This window comes from Rana temporaria, chromosome 7 (assembly GCF_905171775.1).
Source record: "Rana temporaria chromosome 7, aRanTem1.1, whole genome shotgun sequence".
Classification (NCBI taxonomy): Eukaryota; Metazoa; Chordata; class Amphibia; order Anura; family Ranidae; genus Rana; species Rana temporaria.
This window is the reverse complement of record NC_053495.1, coordinates 130,657,579-130,673,042: the sequence shown is the minus strand read 5'-3', so window position 1 is coordinate 130,673,042 and position 15,464 is coordinate 130,657,579. Positions and strand designations below refer to the sequence as shown.

Here is a 15,464-nt window from a genome sequence, read left to right as displayed (position 1 = left end):
TTCACCGCTGCTAATGCGCTCCTGCCCGTTAAAAATCAATGGGCAGTGCTGCCATACCCCCGGCAATACGTCGCTGTAGTGGCGCATTGCCAGCAGGATTAACTCTTTCTCGGCCACTAGACAGGGTTAAAAGTGCCCCGCTAGCGCCCGAGATGCGCCGCAAATCTGACGTTAAATAGTGGCGTTTTACCACTGACGCTATGGGCCGCTCCAGAGTGAAATGGGTCTAATACCGAGGGACCAGAAGAACAAATGTCCAAGCCAATATTTGTCATTCACAGAACAAATTGTGTTTTTTTTTTTTTCCCCTATATGAATACAAGGTATTTTCCGATTGGAGGAGAGAGAAGGGGGTAGGGGGATAGCACAATCTCAACCTTGTCCAATAAGAGAATGTTGACTACTATAGTGATTGTCAGCTTCCACAGCAATCACTCAAGGTATAATAAAAGCATACGTACATTGGTTGAAGCTGGAATAATGCAACTACGCAATAATAAAAAATAAAATCATATCTAGAATTCGGCTACACACTAGTTTTCAGTGCCCTACTGCACCATGATATTTGCATACTTACAGAAATGTGCTGATAAGTGCACTACTAATATTCAGAGTATCTAATCTGCCCCTGGACATACAGAATTCGATTGTGTCTAAACATAGTTAAACTGAATGCATCTAGATGCTTATTGTGATAACTTTAAAATATTAAATGAAATTCTAGGAGTTTAGAAATTGTTATAGTTGCATGGTTAAAAAATGTCCATGTAATTCACACAAAAAGCGCATCTAAACTCATGTATATCATTATTGCAAATTAAACCTTTGTCATAAAATCTGCCTCCCGTTATCAAGGGAATTTCCCAAATTCTTCTTAGTGATGTTATTCCAGCGACTGTTACAATGCAGAATTCCAAAAAGTCATTAAATTTAAAATTTCCCTCATTGCCTCTTTTTAAATATTCACCTACACCGCTTTGGCTCCTCAGATATAGATGGATATATATATATATATATATATATATATATATATATATATATATATATATATATATATATATATATATATATATATATATAACCATCTCTCTATAGCCATCTATATTATTTGCAATAACCACCACCATCTGTAAACATTTATGGGTGACCTGACCAACCAGATTTCATTTAACGCTAGTTAAGTAATCAGTATTAAATTTTCTCCCCACACATTTTATGGTTACCAGATTAGTACGGTTTAATGATTTAAAAAGAAATGTGAAAAGATGTGTCGAAAATAAAACAAAATAAAAAAAGGAAGATAGGAGGATAAACTGCAGTGTTTAAGTCATCACGTATTTGTTTTTTTAAAACAGATTTGCTTCACTGACCTCTTCATTCAGATTGCTAACAAGAAGAACAGTATTTGCACTCGTTGAAACACCATGGATACCAACACGGCTTGCAGCAGCGGCGGCCGCAGCAGCTGCAGCATTTGGTATCCCCAATGGACTTAATGCACCAGGAACAGCTGCAAAAAGGAAACACAAAAATACATTCAGGGGAAAAAAAATTAAAAATGGTGAACCTCACCCAGAATAGCGTCTGATGGAAGAACAGTTTGTGGTCACAGAAACGACTTCTTTATTAATACAATTACATTTTTAAAGGAAATGTATAGTGCATTTTAAGTGAGCACATATTTCAAATATCACAAATCCTTTCAAAATGTGTTATTGTATTATATGTAGAGATGATAAATTAGCCACTTAGATTAGCTACTACAATGGCTTAACAACTTTTGAGATAAAATGGCCAGAAAGGGAGTGCAAGGTTTTCAGTCAGCTGACTTGTGAGAAGGAACAGTAATCTGTAACACTAGGCAAAAGCGCAAACAAAGGAAAAGCATGAAATAAGAAAATATGACTACCCTGATCTATACAATATACTTAGAAACTTAAAGATGAACACATATAATTTTCATCCAGCTGTTCTGACACAACCTGAGCAATTGCTCAAAATGTTTTTAATTTTTTGCATGAACTCCAAAATAATCACAATGAAAAATCAGCAACAGGGTCCCAAGTTAGGGCCAATGTCAATCAGACTTTTTTCTATTCAAAATAGGATTTGCATTCCAGTATATAGTCATGTAAATGTAGGTAAAAAGGAGCACCTGATATGCAGTCAATGCAAGCTGGAAGGTGACTAATCAGTTAATTCCTTCCTGTTATAGACACACCTGTTTGTAATCCTTCCCCATTTATTATTAGCATGCAGGAACAGCCCTTATGGCACGTACACTGCGATCTGTGAACTGGGGGTGTCATTAAAGCGGAGGTTCTGTGGGAAAACGTTTTTTTTTTTTTTAAGACAAATCTGCTGCTGTTCCTATACTAATTCTTTTACTCACTAGTGCCGTTCTTGCAGCCGCCAGGATCCTCGTTTCCAAGAAAATAATATTTTATAAAATATTATGATGGACATTGCCATCTTAATTGTGGGCTGAAGCCATCCTGTACCCTCTTCCGGGATGCGGTGAATGCTGATCTCCCAGCATTCACCGCGTAATCCCGTGCATGCGCAGTGTTGGCGGCGAGCCGCGCCGTCAACACTGCACAGTTACCATCACAACGGCGGGCGGCGTCCTGAAAAGGACACGCCCCGCTGTGTCCATCACACTAGTGGTTCTCTATCAGCGCTTTGCGAGTCACGTGACCCGCCTCCGCGTCACGTGACAGCCCAGCTAGCGCGAGACCAGACGCCTAGCTATTTCTGAGGATGTGCTGTGATTGGCCTGAACGTCACTCCCTGGACACCATACAATCTGCTCCCACAATGCACAGAGCGGTCGGGGAAAAGAGCAACACGCCCACTCCCCGTAGGGATGAATACCCGGAAGTGGAGCAGATTAGAGGTAAGGGAGCATCGTGGACAAAAAATGTAAACAACATCAATCTTTAATGGCCTGAAGTGTATAAATGCAGTAAACTTCGTTTTGAGGGTGAACCTCCGCTTTAACAATGTAATAACCCCCGCAGCGGCTCGCAAAAGGCTGTGTGAACTGCCTGCGGGAGAGATGTGGGAAGCAGTGCTGTAATCGTGCTGGTTCCCGCATCGCATCAGTGTAAATCTGCCCTTAAAGTGGTTGTAAACCCTCTGATGATATACTTTCACCAACAAGTAAGCCTACATTAAGGCTTACCTGTAGGTGTTTGCAATATCTCTTTAACCTACATGGTTAAGGAGATATTTGAAGACAATCTGGCAACTACATCGCATGCGCATCCACTGCCTGAATACCCACACAGTGACTGCTTTTAAAATCAAATTTTGTTGAGGGGGTGATGTTGACACATGCAATCGCTCAATTTCCAGCCAATTCAACAGCAATGGGCTGAAATTACAATCATGTAGGGGCCAGCTTTAATCGAAATCTACAGTTTTGAGATTTTGCAATGAATGTTATAATGCAAGTTAAAATGTGTGTCAATACACCTCAATGTGCGCGTCCTATGTTGGGGAAACAAAAACATGTTAATTGTTTCTATTTATTTCAATTGAAAAACATCAGGACAAAAAAAAAAAAAAAAGCAGCAATATGCAAAAGGTATAAAAAAGGCAAGAACACTGCATGTCATTTCTGTTTTGCTCTCTTATAAATAAAGTGTGTAATCTTCCCTTCCTCTTTAAAGTGAACCTATAACCAAGATAAAAAAAAAAAAAAATACTAGCTCAGGGACAAATCCACAGCCCCGCAGCGCAACGTAACTTAAGTGATTTAAGTTACACTGCCGCAAATTTCCTAAGTTAGGTATCGATCCACAACACACTTACCTGGAAATTTGCGGCGGTGTAACTCAAATCCGTCCGGCGCAAGGCGCGCCGAATCTAATGGGGCGAGTCCCATTTAAATTAGGCGCGCTCCCGCGCCAGACGTACTGCGCATGCTCCGTCTGGTAACTTACCCGACGTGCATTGCGCTAACTGACGTCGCTCCGACGTCATTTGCTTAGACGGTAACGTAAATGGCGTCCAGCACCATTCACGGACGTCTTACGCAAACGACGTAGAGTTTGAATTTTCGACGCGGGAATGACGGCCATACTTAATAGGGCTTAGTTAAATAGGACTCAGCCCTATTTTTACACGGCGTAACTCGACGTAGCATTAGAGCGTCGGGCCCGTCGGAGCGTTCGTGGATCGCCATAAGTGTTCATTTGCATATTCTAGGCCGGCCGCAATGGCCTCGCCACCTAGCGGCCGGCCTAGAATTGCATCCTTAAGATCCGACAGTGTAATTCAATTACACATGTCGGATCTTCTGTCTATCTCTTGGAAACTGATTCTGTGGATCAGTTCCAAAGATAGAAACAGGGATACGACGGCGTATCAGTAGATACGCCGGCGTATCCCTTTTGTGGATTACCCCCTCAGTCTTTGCAAGTGGGTACTCCTAGTTGTCTCCATCCTGGGATGCTTTTCTTCTAAAACAACTGACAGCCTTCAAATACCAGACCACCAATGTAGAGCTGCACGATTCTGGCCAAAATGAGAATCACAATTTTTTTGCTTAGAATGAAGATCACGATTCTCACGGCGTAAAATCTTTTACATTTGTACAAAAAAAAATGGGCTAACTTTACTGGCTAGTTTTTTTTTAAATTCATTAAAGACATTTTTTTCCAAAAAAAATTGCATTGAAAAAGACTGCTGCGCAAATACAGTGCAACATAAAATATTGCAGCAATAGCCATTTTATTCTCTAGGGTCTCTACTAAAAAATTATATAATGTTTGAGGGTTCTAAGAAATTTTCTATCAAAAAAAAAAATAATGATTTTAACTTGAAAAGAGCTGTCAGAAAAAGGTTTGGTGTTTAAGTGGTTAAACGTTCCTAATTTACATACAGAAGTTTATTCCTTTGATGTACAAGTCAATGTGATTCAATGTTTAGACTTAACTTTCCACTGATAAAGAATGTTTTCAAAACTTGGCAGGCTGCCCAGACTTTGACTTTTGGCTGAGAGCAGAAAGGAAATTTTTTGCATACCAAAGTGCAGAGAGAAAATTCTGTCAAAGATTGTGAAACCCTGTGTCAAGAATTGCAACAAAAAAGATTGCGATAACGATTCTTGACGATTAATTGTGCAGCTCTACATCACTGCATATCAACTTAAAACCCAGCTCCTGCAGTCACTAGTTTTGATCACCTTCTCCTGCACCTCAGCATGGGCTCATCACCGATGAGCTAACCTAACATACCAATAGGTGCAGGAATGGGCAGAAAGTACCCAAACTATAAAACTGGCGGAATATCAGAGAGCCCAGTATTTGGGGGTACACCAGCAAAAAGGCAATCCATTAAGTAGGCATCTGATTGTGCCTGCTATATACAGTCTAGCTCAATGCTTATTTGGGTCTCCAGAGGTTTCAGTACATCCGAGTTACCCTCTAGGGTAGGGGTGGCAAACTCAAATTCATCGGGGGCCGCATCAGCAGTATGGTTACCCTCAAAGGGCCGGGTGCGCTACGTATACAGTGCATGGGTCAGGATTGCGCTACGTATACAGTGCCAGGATCAGGATTGCGCTACGTATACAGTGCAGGGGTCAGGATTGCGCTACATGCATGGGTCAGGATTGCGCCTAAAAATTCCTCACATCTGTACTCTTTCCTACCTGGACCAGCCAGAGGGCACAGCCCGCTGGATGGGGCGGGGGGGGGGGGGATGCCCAAAAAACTGCCAGCAATCTCTGCCACTATGAACAGTCAGTGGCATGCAAAAAAGCTGGCATCGCTGGCTGGAAGGACCGGGGAGGCGGGTTGGAGGTGGAGACGGGGCGGTGGTGGAGGCGGAGACAGGGCTGCATTGTAAGACGACATGGCTGGAGAAAGAGCGGAGGCGGCGGTGATAGGGCGAAGGAGGAGGCGGACACCAGAGCGGCATTGTAAGTCAACATGGCTGCAGAAACAACGGAGGCGGCGGTGGAGGCGGAGACCAGAGTGGCAGCATGAGACGCAGCGCTGGAGGCGGGTGCGCAGACAGAGCGGCACAGTAAGGGGAATATGTTAATGCCTGTACTCAGACTGGCCGCGCCCCTCGCTCGCTGGAATCCCAACCTGGCAAAATGAGGAGGCTGTTGTGCGGGCCACATTACAAGGTCCGGCAGGACGGATTTGGCCCGTGGGCCTTGTATTTGCCACCCCTGCTCTAGGGTGTCTTAATACATCAATTTCCATGTGGACTCTTTTGTACGCTGAGGTACAACAAAATGAATGTTGGCCTCCTTGCCCCATTGTGAGGGTCAAGAATCAAAATATTAGAAGATGATTTGCAGGGTGCTCTGAAAGGTAACTGGGCATATAAGCAAGCATTACCGAGTGTCTGCACCAACATTCTGGTGGCATTTGATTCAAATTAATGTGGTCTCTTATTTAAAATGTACAGAAAAAAAAAAACACGATACAAAGAATATATGTATACATGTATCTATCTATATACAGTACAGACCAAAAGTTTGGACACACCTTCTCATTCAAAGAGTTTTCTTTATTTTCATGACTATGAAAATTGTAGATTCACACTGAAGGCATCAAAACTATGAATTAACACATGTGGAATTATACATAACAAAAAAGTGTAAAACTGAAAATATATTTCATATTTTAGGTTCTTCAAAGTAGCCACCTTTTGCAGCAGACACATCTCTAGAACTGTTAAGAGGAGACTGTGTGAATCAGGCCTTCATGGTAGAATATCTGCTAGGAAACCACTGCTAAAGAAAGGCAACAAGCAGAAGAGACTTGTTTGGGCTAAAGAACACAAGGAATGGACATTAGACCAGTGGAAATCTGTGCTTTGGTCTGAGTCCAAACTTGAGATCTTTGGTTCCAACCCCGTGTGTTTGTGCGACGCAGAAAAGGTGAACGGATGGACTCTACATGCCTGGTTCCCACCGTGAAGCATGGAGGAGGAGGTGTGATGGTGCTTTGCTGGTGACACTGTTGGGGATTTAATAAAAATTGAAGGCATACTGTACCAGCATGGCTACCACAGCATCTTGCAGGGGCATGCTATTCCATCTGGTTTGCGTTTAGTTGGACCATCATTTATTTTTCAACAGGACAATGACCCCAAACACACCTCCAGGCTGTGTAAGGGCTATTTGACCAAGAAGGAGAGTGACGGGGTGCTGCGCCAGGTGACTACCTCTTGAAGCTCATCAAGAGAATGCCAAGAGTGTGCCAAGCAGTAATCAAAGCAAAAGGTGGCTACTTTGAAGAACCTAGAATATGAAATATATTTTCTGTTTCACACTTTTTTGTTTTTTTTAAAGAAAACATAACTTAAAAGTGTCTGTAAACCTTAGACATGAAATATGAACAAAGCATATCCCTCTATAGTGTGTACGTGTCTCAGTCCAGAGCACTAAAGCCTCGTACACACCATCAAATTTTTCGATGGGAATTGTGTGAAGACAGTCTGTTGGCCGAAAATCCGACTTTTTACACTCCGTCAGACAATTGTTGTCAGATTTTCCGTTGACAAATGTTGGATGGCAGGCTTATAAAATTTTCCATGGACAACGGTCTGTTGTCAGATTTTTCATCAGACAAAAGTACAAACACATATGCTCAGAATCAATGCTCAAAACCCTACATAAACAGAAGGTGCCGAAAGGGGGGCGCTAAAGAGCTGACATTTCACATTGTACGTCACTACGTTCGTGTTTGTTGGACGACAATGTGTGCCATTTGACCAATGCCCTTTGGACAAAAGTCTGATGGCTTTGTCTACAGAAAATCTGATCGTGTGTACGAGGATTAAGTATAATTTCTGTCTGCTGCTTTGTTCCTCTACTATCAGCAAGAGTAATTTCTGACAAGTTTTCCTGACATCAAGAGAAAAAAGGTGACAGTGAAGGACCTCCAGGTGATTGAAGCCCCCCTGCTCTGTTCCTGTGTGAAGCGGGGTGTGTCAATTCCCCACAATCAGCTCTCATTTATCAAAAATGGAGCAGCTGTGCATGGCAACCAATTCGCTTCTCTCTTCACGTGTTCAGTTAAGCTTTAAAAATGAAAGTTATTAGCCGATTGGCTGTCATGCACAAGTGCTCCAAATTCTAGTTCCAGTTTTGATTAATTCCCCACATAATTTCTAAAATCCAGAGACAACAAAAAGTGAAGTGCTGGTTACACACACACAGCAAATTCATACACTTTTTTTTTTTTAAAGATTAACTTGAGTAGAAAAAAAAAAACATGGTTATAGCCCTGGTTCACACAATCAACCCAAAGGCTGTTAAATGTTGCTTCAGCAGATATATAAAGCATCTACAGTCTGATCCTGACATTAATATGGTTACTTAAAATGGAGGTTCACCCTAAAAACAAGTATATACCATTCAATCCAGTATACTGTGCCGACATGTACAGTATGCTGTTTTTTTTTTTTTTTTGGTTTACATACCGTAGTATAGGTATTCCCCCCCCCCCCCCCCGACTTCCGGGTAGTGAATCCCGTGGGAGTGGGCGTTCCTATTCAGAGACTAGTGATTGACGTATGACAAAAGCTTCACCCCTGGCGCATAATACACGTCACCAGTTTCCGAAAGACGCCGAACTGCGAGTCGGTTCTATACGGTGCCTGCGCACCGACGTTCAGCTTTTTTTGGAAAATGGTGATGCGCATTATGCGCCGGGGGTGAAGCTTTTGTCATACGTCAATCACTAGTCTCTGAATAGGAACGCCCACTCCCGCGGGATTCACTACCAGGAAGCCGGGGGGAAAATACCTATACTACGGTATGTAAACCGAAAAAAAAAAAAAAAAACAGCATACTGTACATGTCGGCAGTATTCTGGATTGAATGGTATATACTTGTTTTTAGGGTGAACCTCCGCTTTAAGGAGGGAGGAGGTTTAGGGGTTTTCAAGTGGATAAATATCTACTTCTTGGCCTTAAACAGTGCTTTTGATATTGCTGCATCGAGGGATGACATATTGAGACCTTTAAGGATAGGGGTCTAAAACGCAGGTGTAAAAACAAGTACTAGATCATCCTGTAAAATTATTTCATACACTTAACATGTTTTCTACTGAAAAATAAAAGGATAGGATCATGGCAAAAACTGTTTATATTATATTTATATGGCCGAGATGATGTTACTTTGCCTTGGTGCTAGAAAACTGCTAGGAGTACAGCCAAAGTTACAGCAAGGTAAACAATTTAGAACAATTAGTGCATACTAGCCACTGTTTAAAATTTTCTGTCACAAGGCAATCAGATGCGAGTATTCACAGATGCACTGAGTTACTCACATCCTTCTCATTATTTATGTAAGCAGCCATCACCACCACCATATTAGGAGAATGCTGCAGGAGCCCGAGACAGAGCTCCAGCAATACCTTAAACAGAAAAGCACATTCCATGGGAATATGGAACTTCTAAGCATCTGCTTATTAAAATAAACCATATCTGCAGCAGAGCTGCTGTGGGATATTGGAAAGAGGATCATGTATACCTAGAAGTGAGGTTTCCTTTGCGAATGCTGCAGCAATAGCTGGGTCTAATGCAGGCTGCCCATCTCCTGATGGCAGGTCTGGACGAGTATAGTCCCGACTTTTGTCATTATTATATTTTACGTTTAGGTTTACCAGTTTTGAAAAGTCAATCCGAAGGGTGCAGCAGGCATTGTAGATATTTTGGCCATCTAGTGCCTAATAAATAGAAAACAAAATATATATGAAAAACAGCAAACATCAAGAAACAAAAACTTCATGCAATTTAGTTAACAAACCTTAAAATGATTCTAAAAGGCCCACTTTATTTTTTATATAACATGGCATACTTCCCTGCTCTGTGCAATGGTTTTGCACAGAGCAGCCCTGGATCCTCCTTTCCCCGGGTCCCCCTCCAGCGCTCCTTTTTTTTTATATTTATTCTTTATTAGAACATTTTTCTTGTATAAAACAGGCCAACATTAGTAATAAGAAGAAACTATTTCCCCAAAGGAAAAAACCAACAAAAGTATTATCATACATCTTGCCTATTTTTCCAATTGGCCTTAACCAGGTTGGGTTCACTTTAAATAGTTTGCTGCAAAGGTTGTACTTACCATTTTTGCTTGTTGTGCATTAGCTGGGTCTCCATATTGCAGAAGGGCTTGAAACTGATTGTTTTTCGTAAAAGTGATTATCTTCAAAACAGTACCAAACTTTGAAAATATCTGAGTCAAAAACAAGAGCATCACAGTTTTCTTTTAAAGGGGTAAGTACAATTCCATGCAGCTTATACTCTGACTTGGAACCACTTTCATCAACATAAAAAATGTAACCGACAGAAGTTTCAAATTACCTAAATGCTCTGAAGTTTTCACTAAAGACTGTGAATGTAATTACTGAGACAATAAACTATTACAACAATAGCAAAGTGCATATACATACTGTATCTCACAAAAGTGATTACACCCCTCACATTTTTGTAAATATTTTGTTATACCTTTTCATGTAACACTGAAAAGATTACACTCTTTGCTGCAATGTAAAGTAGTGTGTGTACAGCTTGTATAACAGTGTAAATTTGCATTCCCCTCAAAAGAACTCAACACAGCCATTAATGTCTAAACCACTGGCAACAAAAGCGAGTACACTCCTAAGTGAAAATGTCCAAATTGGGCCCATTTAGCCATTTTCCTTCCCCGGGGTCATGTGACTCATTAGTGTTATAAGGTCTCAGGTGTGAATGGGGAGCAGGTGTGTAAAATATGTTAATCATTCTCACTTTCATATTGGTCACTGGGGGTTCAACATGGCACCTGATGGTAAAGAATTCAGAGGATCTGACAAAAATAATTGTTGCTCTACATCAGTGGTTTTCAACCTGGGGGTCGAATGGCGATTTGCCAGGGGTCACCGAATCCTGGGCTGTTCCTGAAGCCTGCACCACTCTCCTAGCCTTTTTGCGACGGAGCCAGAAACACAATGAGTAACACTACCTGTGATTATAGTTGCCATTAAAAGTCCCCACTACAGTTCTCAGATCAGCAGATGACCTTGATCAAGAGCACCTAAGTTGGCTGATCAGAACTCCCTGCCAGCACTGCCACTGATCCCAACTCCCCGCCAGCACTGCCACTGATCCCAACTCCCTGCCAGCACTGCCACTGATCCCACCCCTTACCAGCACTGTCACTGATCCCACCCCTCACCAGCACTGCCACTGATCCCCCCCCCCCCACCAGCACTGCTACTGATCCCACCCCTCACCAGCACTACCACTGATCCCACCTCCCACCAGTACTGCCGCTAATCTCATTCCCTCCACCAAGGAGTAAAGAGAAGGAATACAAATAGAGAATACATGGAAAGGAGAGAAAAAGAGGGGGAGGAACAAAGAAAAAAAAGGGAGAGAAAGAATAGGATGGGGAGAAAAAAACAAGAAATCAGGATATAAAGAGATAAAAGGGAAAGAAAGGAGAACAAAGAGAAAGAGTGGTACAGCCCAAAATGTATCATAAGGGGTTTTAATACTGTACGAGTGGAAGGGACCCAGGGAGCGCTAAATGTCCGTGGGTTAGGAGCGCTAAATGTCCGTGGGTTAGGGGCGCAAATTACTTGGCTTGCCTTGGGTGCTGACAACCCACGATATGAAAATAATTTTGCCGTTAGGGGTCCCCACAACTTTGGAAAATGTATCAAGGGGTCACGGCACTAGCACGGTTGAGAACCACTGCTCTACATAAAGATGGCCTAGGCTATAAGAAGATTGGCTAGACCCTGAAACTGAGCTGCAGCACAGTGGCCAAGACCATACATCGGTTTAACAGGACAGGTTCCTCTCAGAACAGACCTCACCACGGTCAACCACAGAAGTTGAGTGCACATGCTCAGCGCCATATCCAGAGGTTGCCTTTGGGAAAGAGACGTATGAGTGCTACCAGCACTGCTGCAGAGCTTGAAGGGGTGGGGTTCAGCCTGTCAGTAATCAGACCATACACCGCACACTGCATCAAATTGGTATGCATGGCGGTCATCCCAGAAGGAAGCCTTTTCTATAGATAATGCACAAGAAAGCCCTGTAAACAGTTTGCTGAAGACAAGCAGATTAAGGACATGGATTACTGAAACCATGTCCTGTGGTCTGAGACCAAGACAAACTTATTTGGTTCAGATGGTGTCAAGCATGTGTGGTGGCAACCAGGTGAAGAGTACAAAAGACAAGCGCATCTACAGACAAGCATGGTGGTAGGAGTGTCATGGTCTGGGGCTGCATGAGTGCTGCTGGCACTGGGGAACTACAGTTCATTAAGGGGACCATGAATGCCAACATGTACTGTGACATACTGAAGCACGGCATGATCCCCTCCCCTAGGAAACTGGGCCGGAGGGCAGTATTCCAACATGACAACGACCCCAGACACACCTCCAAGACGACCAACTGCCTTGTTAAAGACGCTGAGGCTAAATGTGATGAACTGGCTAAACAGGTCTCCTGACCTAAACCCTATTGAGCATCTGTGGGGCATCCTCAAACGGAAGGTGGAGGAGCGCAACATCCACCAGCTGCGTGATGTCATCATGGAAGAATGTAAGAGGACAACCTGTGAAGCTCTGGTGAACTCCATGCCCAAGAGGGTTAAGGCAGTGCTGGAAAATAATGGTGGCCACACACAATATTGACACATTGGGCCCAATTTGGATATTTTCACTTAGGGGTATACTCACTTTTGTTGCCAGCGGTTTAGACATTAATGGCTGTGTGTTGCGTTATTTTGAGGAGACAGCAAATTGACACTGTTATACAAGCTGTACATTCAGTATAATTTCTTCATTGTTACATGAAAAAAATAAAATAAAAATTTACAAACATATAAAGGGGTTTACTCACTTTTTTAAATACTGTATATGTCTTTTAGAAATGCCCTGGTGGAGTTAGGATTAAGAAATACAAAAACATCATAAACTCGGTCTGGTAGTTGAAGGATTAACTTTGTGGGTTCAGCGGAAAGACTGGTGCCCCTTCGGGAAGGAGCCACTCTAGTCTTTCCACTGCACTTAACTCAAGTTAACCTTTCGGCTACAAGACCAAGTTTATGATGTTTGTGCATCAGTTAACCCTAAATAAATCTACACATTTCCAAATGACTTTTGTACTGTATACGTGTGCTTTTCTAATATAGTAATAGTTTATTGTCTTTGCAGTTTCACTACAGGCTGTTGCACAGTGTTTAACAAGCCTCCTACAGAAATCCTAAGTGCTAGTGACGTTACTTATTGTCTTTTGTGAATGTTATTAGTACACTCTATACACGTTGTTTAGTATAGGGTCGCAACTAACGATTATTTTCATAATCGATTAGTTGGCCAATTATTGTTTTGATTAATTGGTTAATAACCTTAAAAAAAAGCATTTGTTCGACTTTCTAATCGTCAATGGGGTCAAATCGACATTTGTTTTCAACCACAGTGATGGGGAAGTTTCGAAATAGTAGATAACGTCTTGGTGAAAGGAATTTTCAGACAGCGTATGTGGTTTTCGTTCAGAAATTACAATCATTTTAAAACAATGTTAAAAAGCAAGTGAAAATTTCAAAACATTCTTTCATTCAGTGAATGTACAAAGATTTTTTGTATTAATATTATATTAACAGTAGTGATTATTTACTCTATAAAGGGCTAATTTTCATTTTTTTAACCCATTATGTTACTGGCCGATTGATTATGAAAATAGTAATCGATTAATTTCATAATTTATTAATTGTTTCAGCCCTAGTTTATTACTTTATCTTTACTGGCCCATTAGGATTCACTTTCACCTACCTGATGAAGGACGTCAAGGGTGACAGGGTAGTACATGTTGTCAATAATTATTCTTAGGACAGGGCTCTGTGCTGAGGAAACTGTGGTCTCACTTCCTGCAGTAGTACCCACAGCAGAATTTGTAGTCTGAACTGCAGATACAGCCTGAAGCACTGCTTGAGCACGCTAAAACAAAAACGAAAAAACACTCACAGAACTTCCAAAACAGTAGTGGCAAAGAGAAAAACGCACTGCATGTGTATAGAAATAAAAGATGAACTACTGTAAGCTGTGTCACACAGAACATTTTTAAATTCTCATCAGTTTCCAAATGCTGCAAATTAAACTATGCAGAGAAAAAAAAAAAAAAACAGGACTAAAAGAACAATCACTGCAGGTTTTCACACTTCGCTTCCTTCCGGCATCCATAGCAGTTCAGTTGACAGCTGTCCTGTTTGTTGCACTGTGACCTAAAAATTGGCTGATTCATGAAAACCAGAGAAAAACCCAAGTCATTCTGTTCAGAAAATTGCCCGTTTCACTTTCACAGCACAATCTGGTTGTTATGAGTGACAGCTCCAGTTCTGTGCCACTTTCTATAACAGCTCCAAAGGGCAGAAGCCTCAAAACAAGAACTACCCTACAAAGCAACAATTTTCATTTCTGTTAGTATTAAACAATTGACAGGTAGAATCCGATATACATGTAGGAAATTACATGTATGGACAACATCGGGTATTTATTCATTCTGAATATCAACAGATCCCTTTATAAGTTGAAGAGTAATATCAGTGTGTTTTAAGGAGCACAAAGGTTGGGTTATATAGATCTCCACATACTTTAACATGTTGCAATTTTTCACAGATTTATTGCAGGGCTCGTTTACCCCCTTCATGACCAGGGTCAAAACAAACCTCAACATCCAAGCCCAATTTTGCCACTCTGATATGTGTTGGTAAAAAAAAAAAAGTGTACAAATTGCAACAACTACGTGTATCCTGGTGGATTATACATTGTTTTTTTTTTTTACATGACAGATTAGGCTTTGATTTTGTGGAAATGGATATCTCTTGATTCTTTTTTCTTTTAATGATAAAAGGAAAACTTGCCCAAATTAGTAAAATGGTAAAAAAATATATATATAAATATTTCTATGCAATTACCATGTACAGTGAGGGGAAAAGGGTACTTGATCCCCTGCTGATTTTGTACATTCGCCCGCTGACAAAGAAAGGATCAAAGTCCTTGTCATTTTTGAAAACGTTTATTCAACTTTACTTGTCCACCCCCACAGGCATCACTCAATTGGCTAACCTCCCTTCCCTGTTATCTTCTCAATACCAATCTTTGATGCACCCTTTGCAAAGGAAGAAATACTCTGAGTAATAAAATCCTTAGGCCCCTTTCACACTGGGGCGTCTGTGGCAAAGCACCGCTATTATCGGGGGTATGCTTTTAACCCCCGCTAGCGGCCGGAAAAGGGTTAAAAACACCCGCAAAGCGCCGCTGCAGCAGGGCTTTGCCAGCAGTATAGCCGCGGTGCCCATTCATTTCAATGGGCAGGAGCGGTATACACATCGCTCCTTTACCGCTTCAAAAATGCTGCTAGCATGACTTATTTTAACGTCCAGCTAGCGCACCGCTCCAGTTTGAAAGCCCTCAGGGCTTTCATACTGGAGAGAC

General features: G+C 41.7%; 1 protein-coding gene across 2 annotated transcripts in view; it reads right to left on the bottom strand.

Annotated features, from left to right (window-relative positions):
• PTBP2 (polypyrimidine tract binding protein 2) overlaps window positions 1–15,464 on the bottom strand; it is a 137,638-nt gene that overhangs the window by 33,122 nt on the left and 89,052 nt on the right. For both annotated transcript variants that reach the window (XM_040359977.1, XM_040359979.1), the window contains exons 6-9: window positions 13,803–13,967; window positions 10,100–10,210; window positions 9,506–9,701; window positions 1,371–1,510 (exon numbers count right to left, since the gene is read on the bottom strand). In XM_040359977.1, the coding sequence (XP_040215911.1) occupies window positions 1,371–1,510; window positions 9,506–9,701; window positions 10,100–10,210; window positions 13,803–13,967 (612 nt within the window). The remainder of the gene's footprint in view (window positions 1–1,370; window positions 1,511–9,505; window positions 9,702–10,099; window positions 10,211–13,802; window positions 13,968–15,464) is intronic.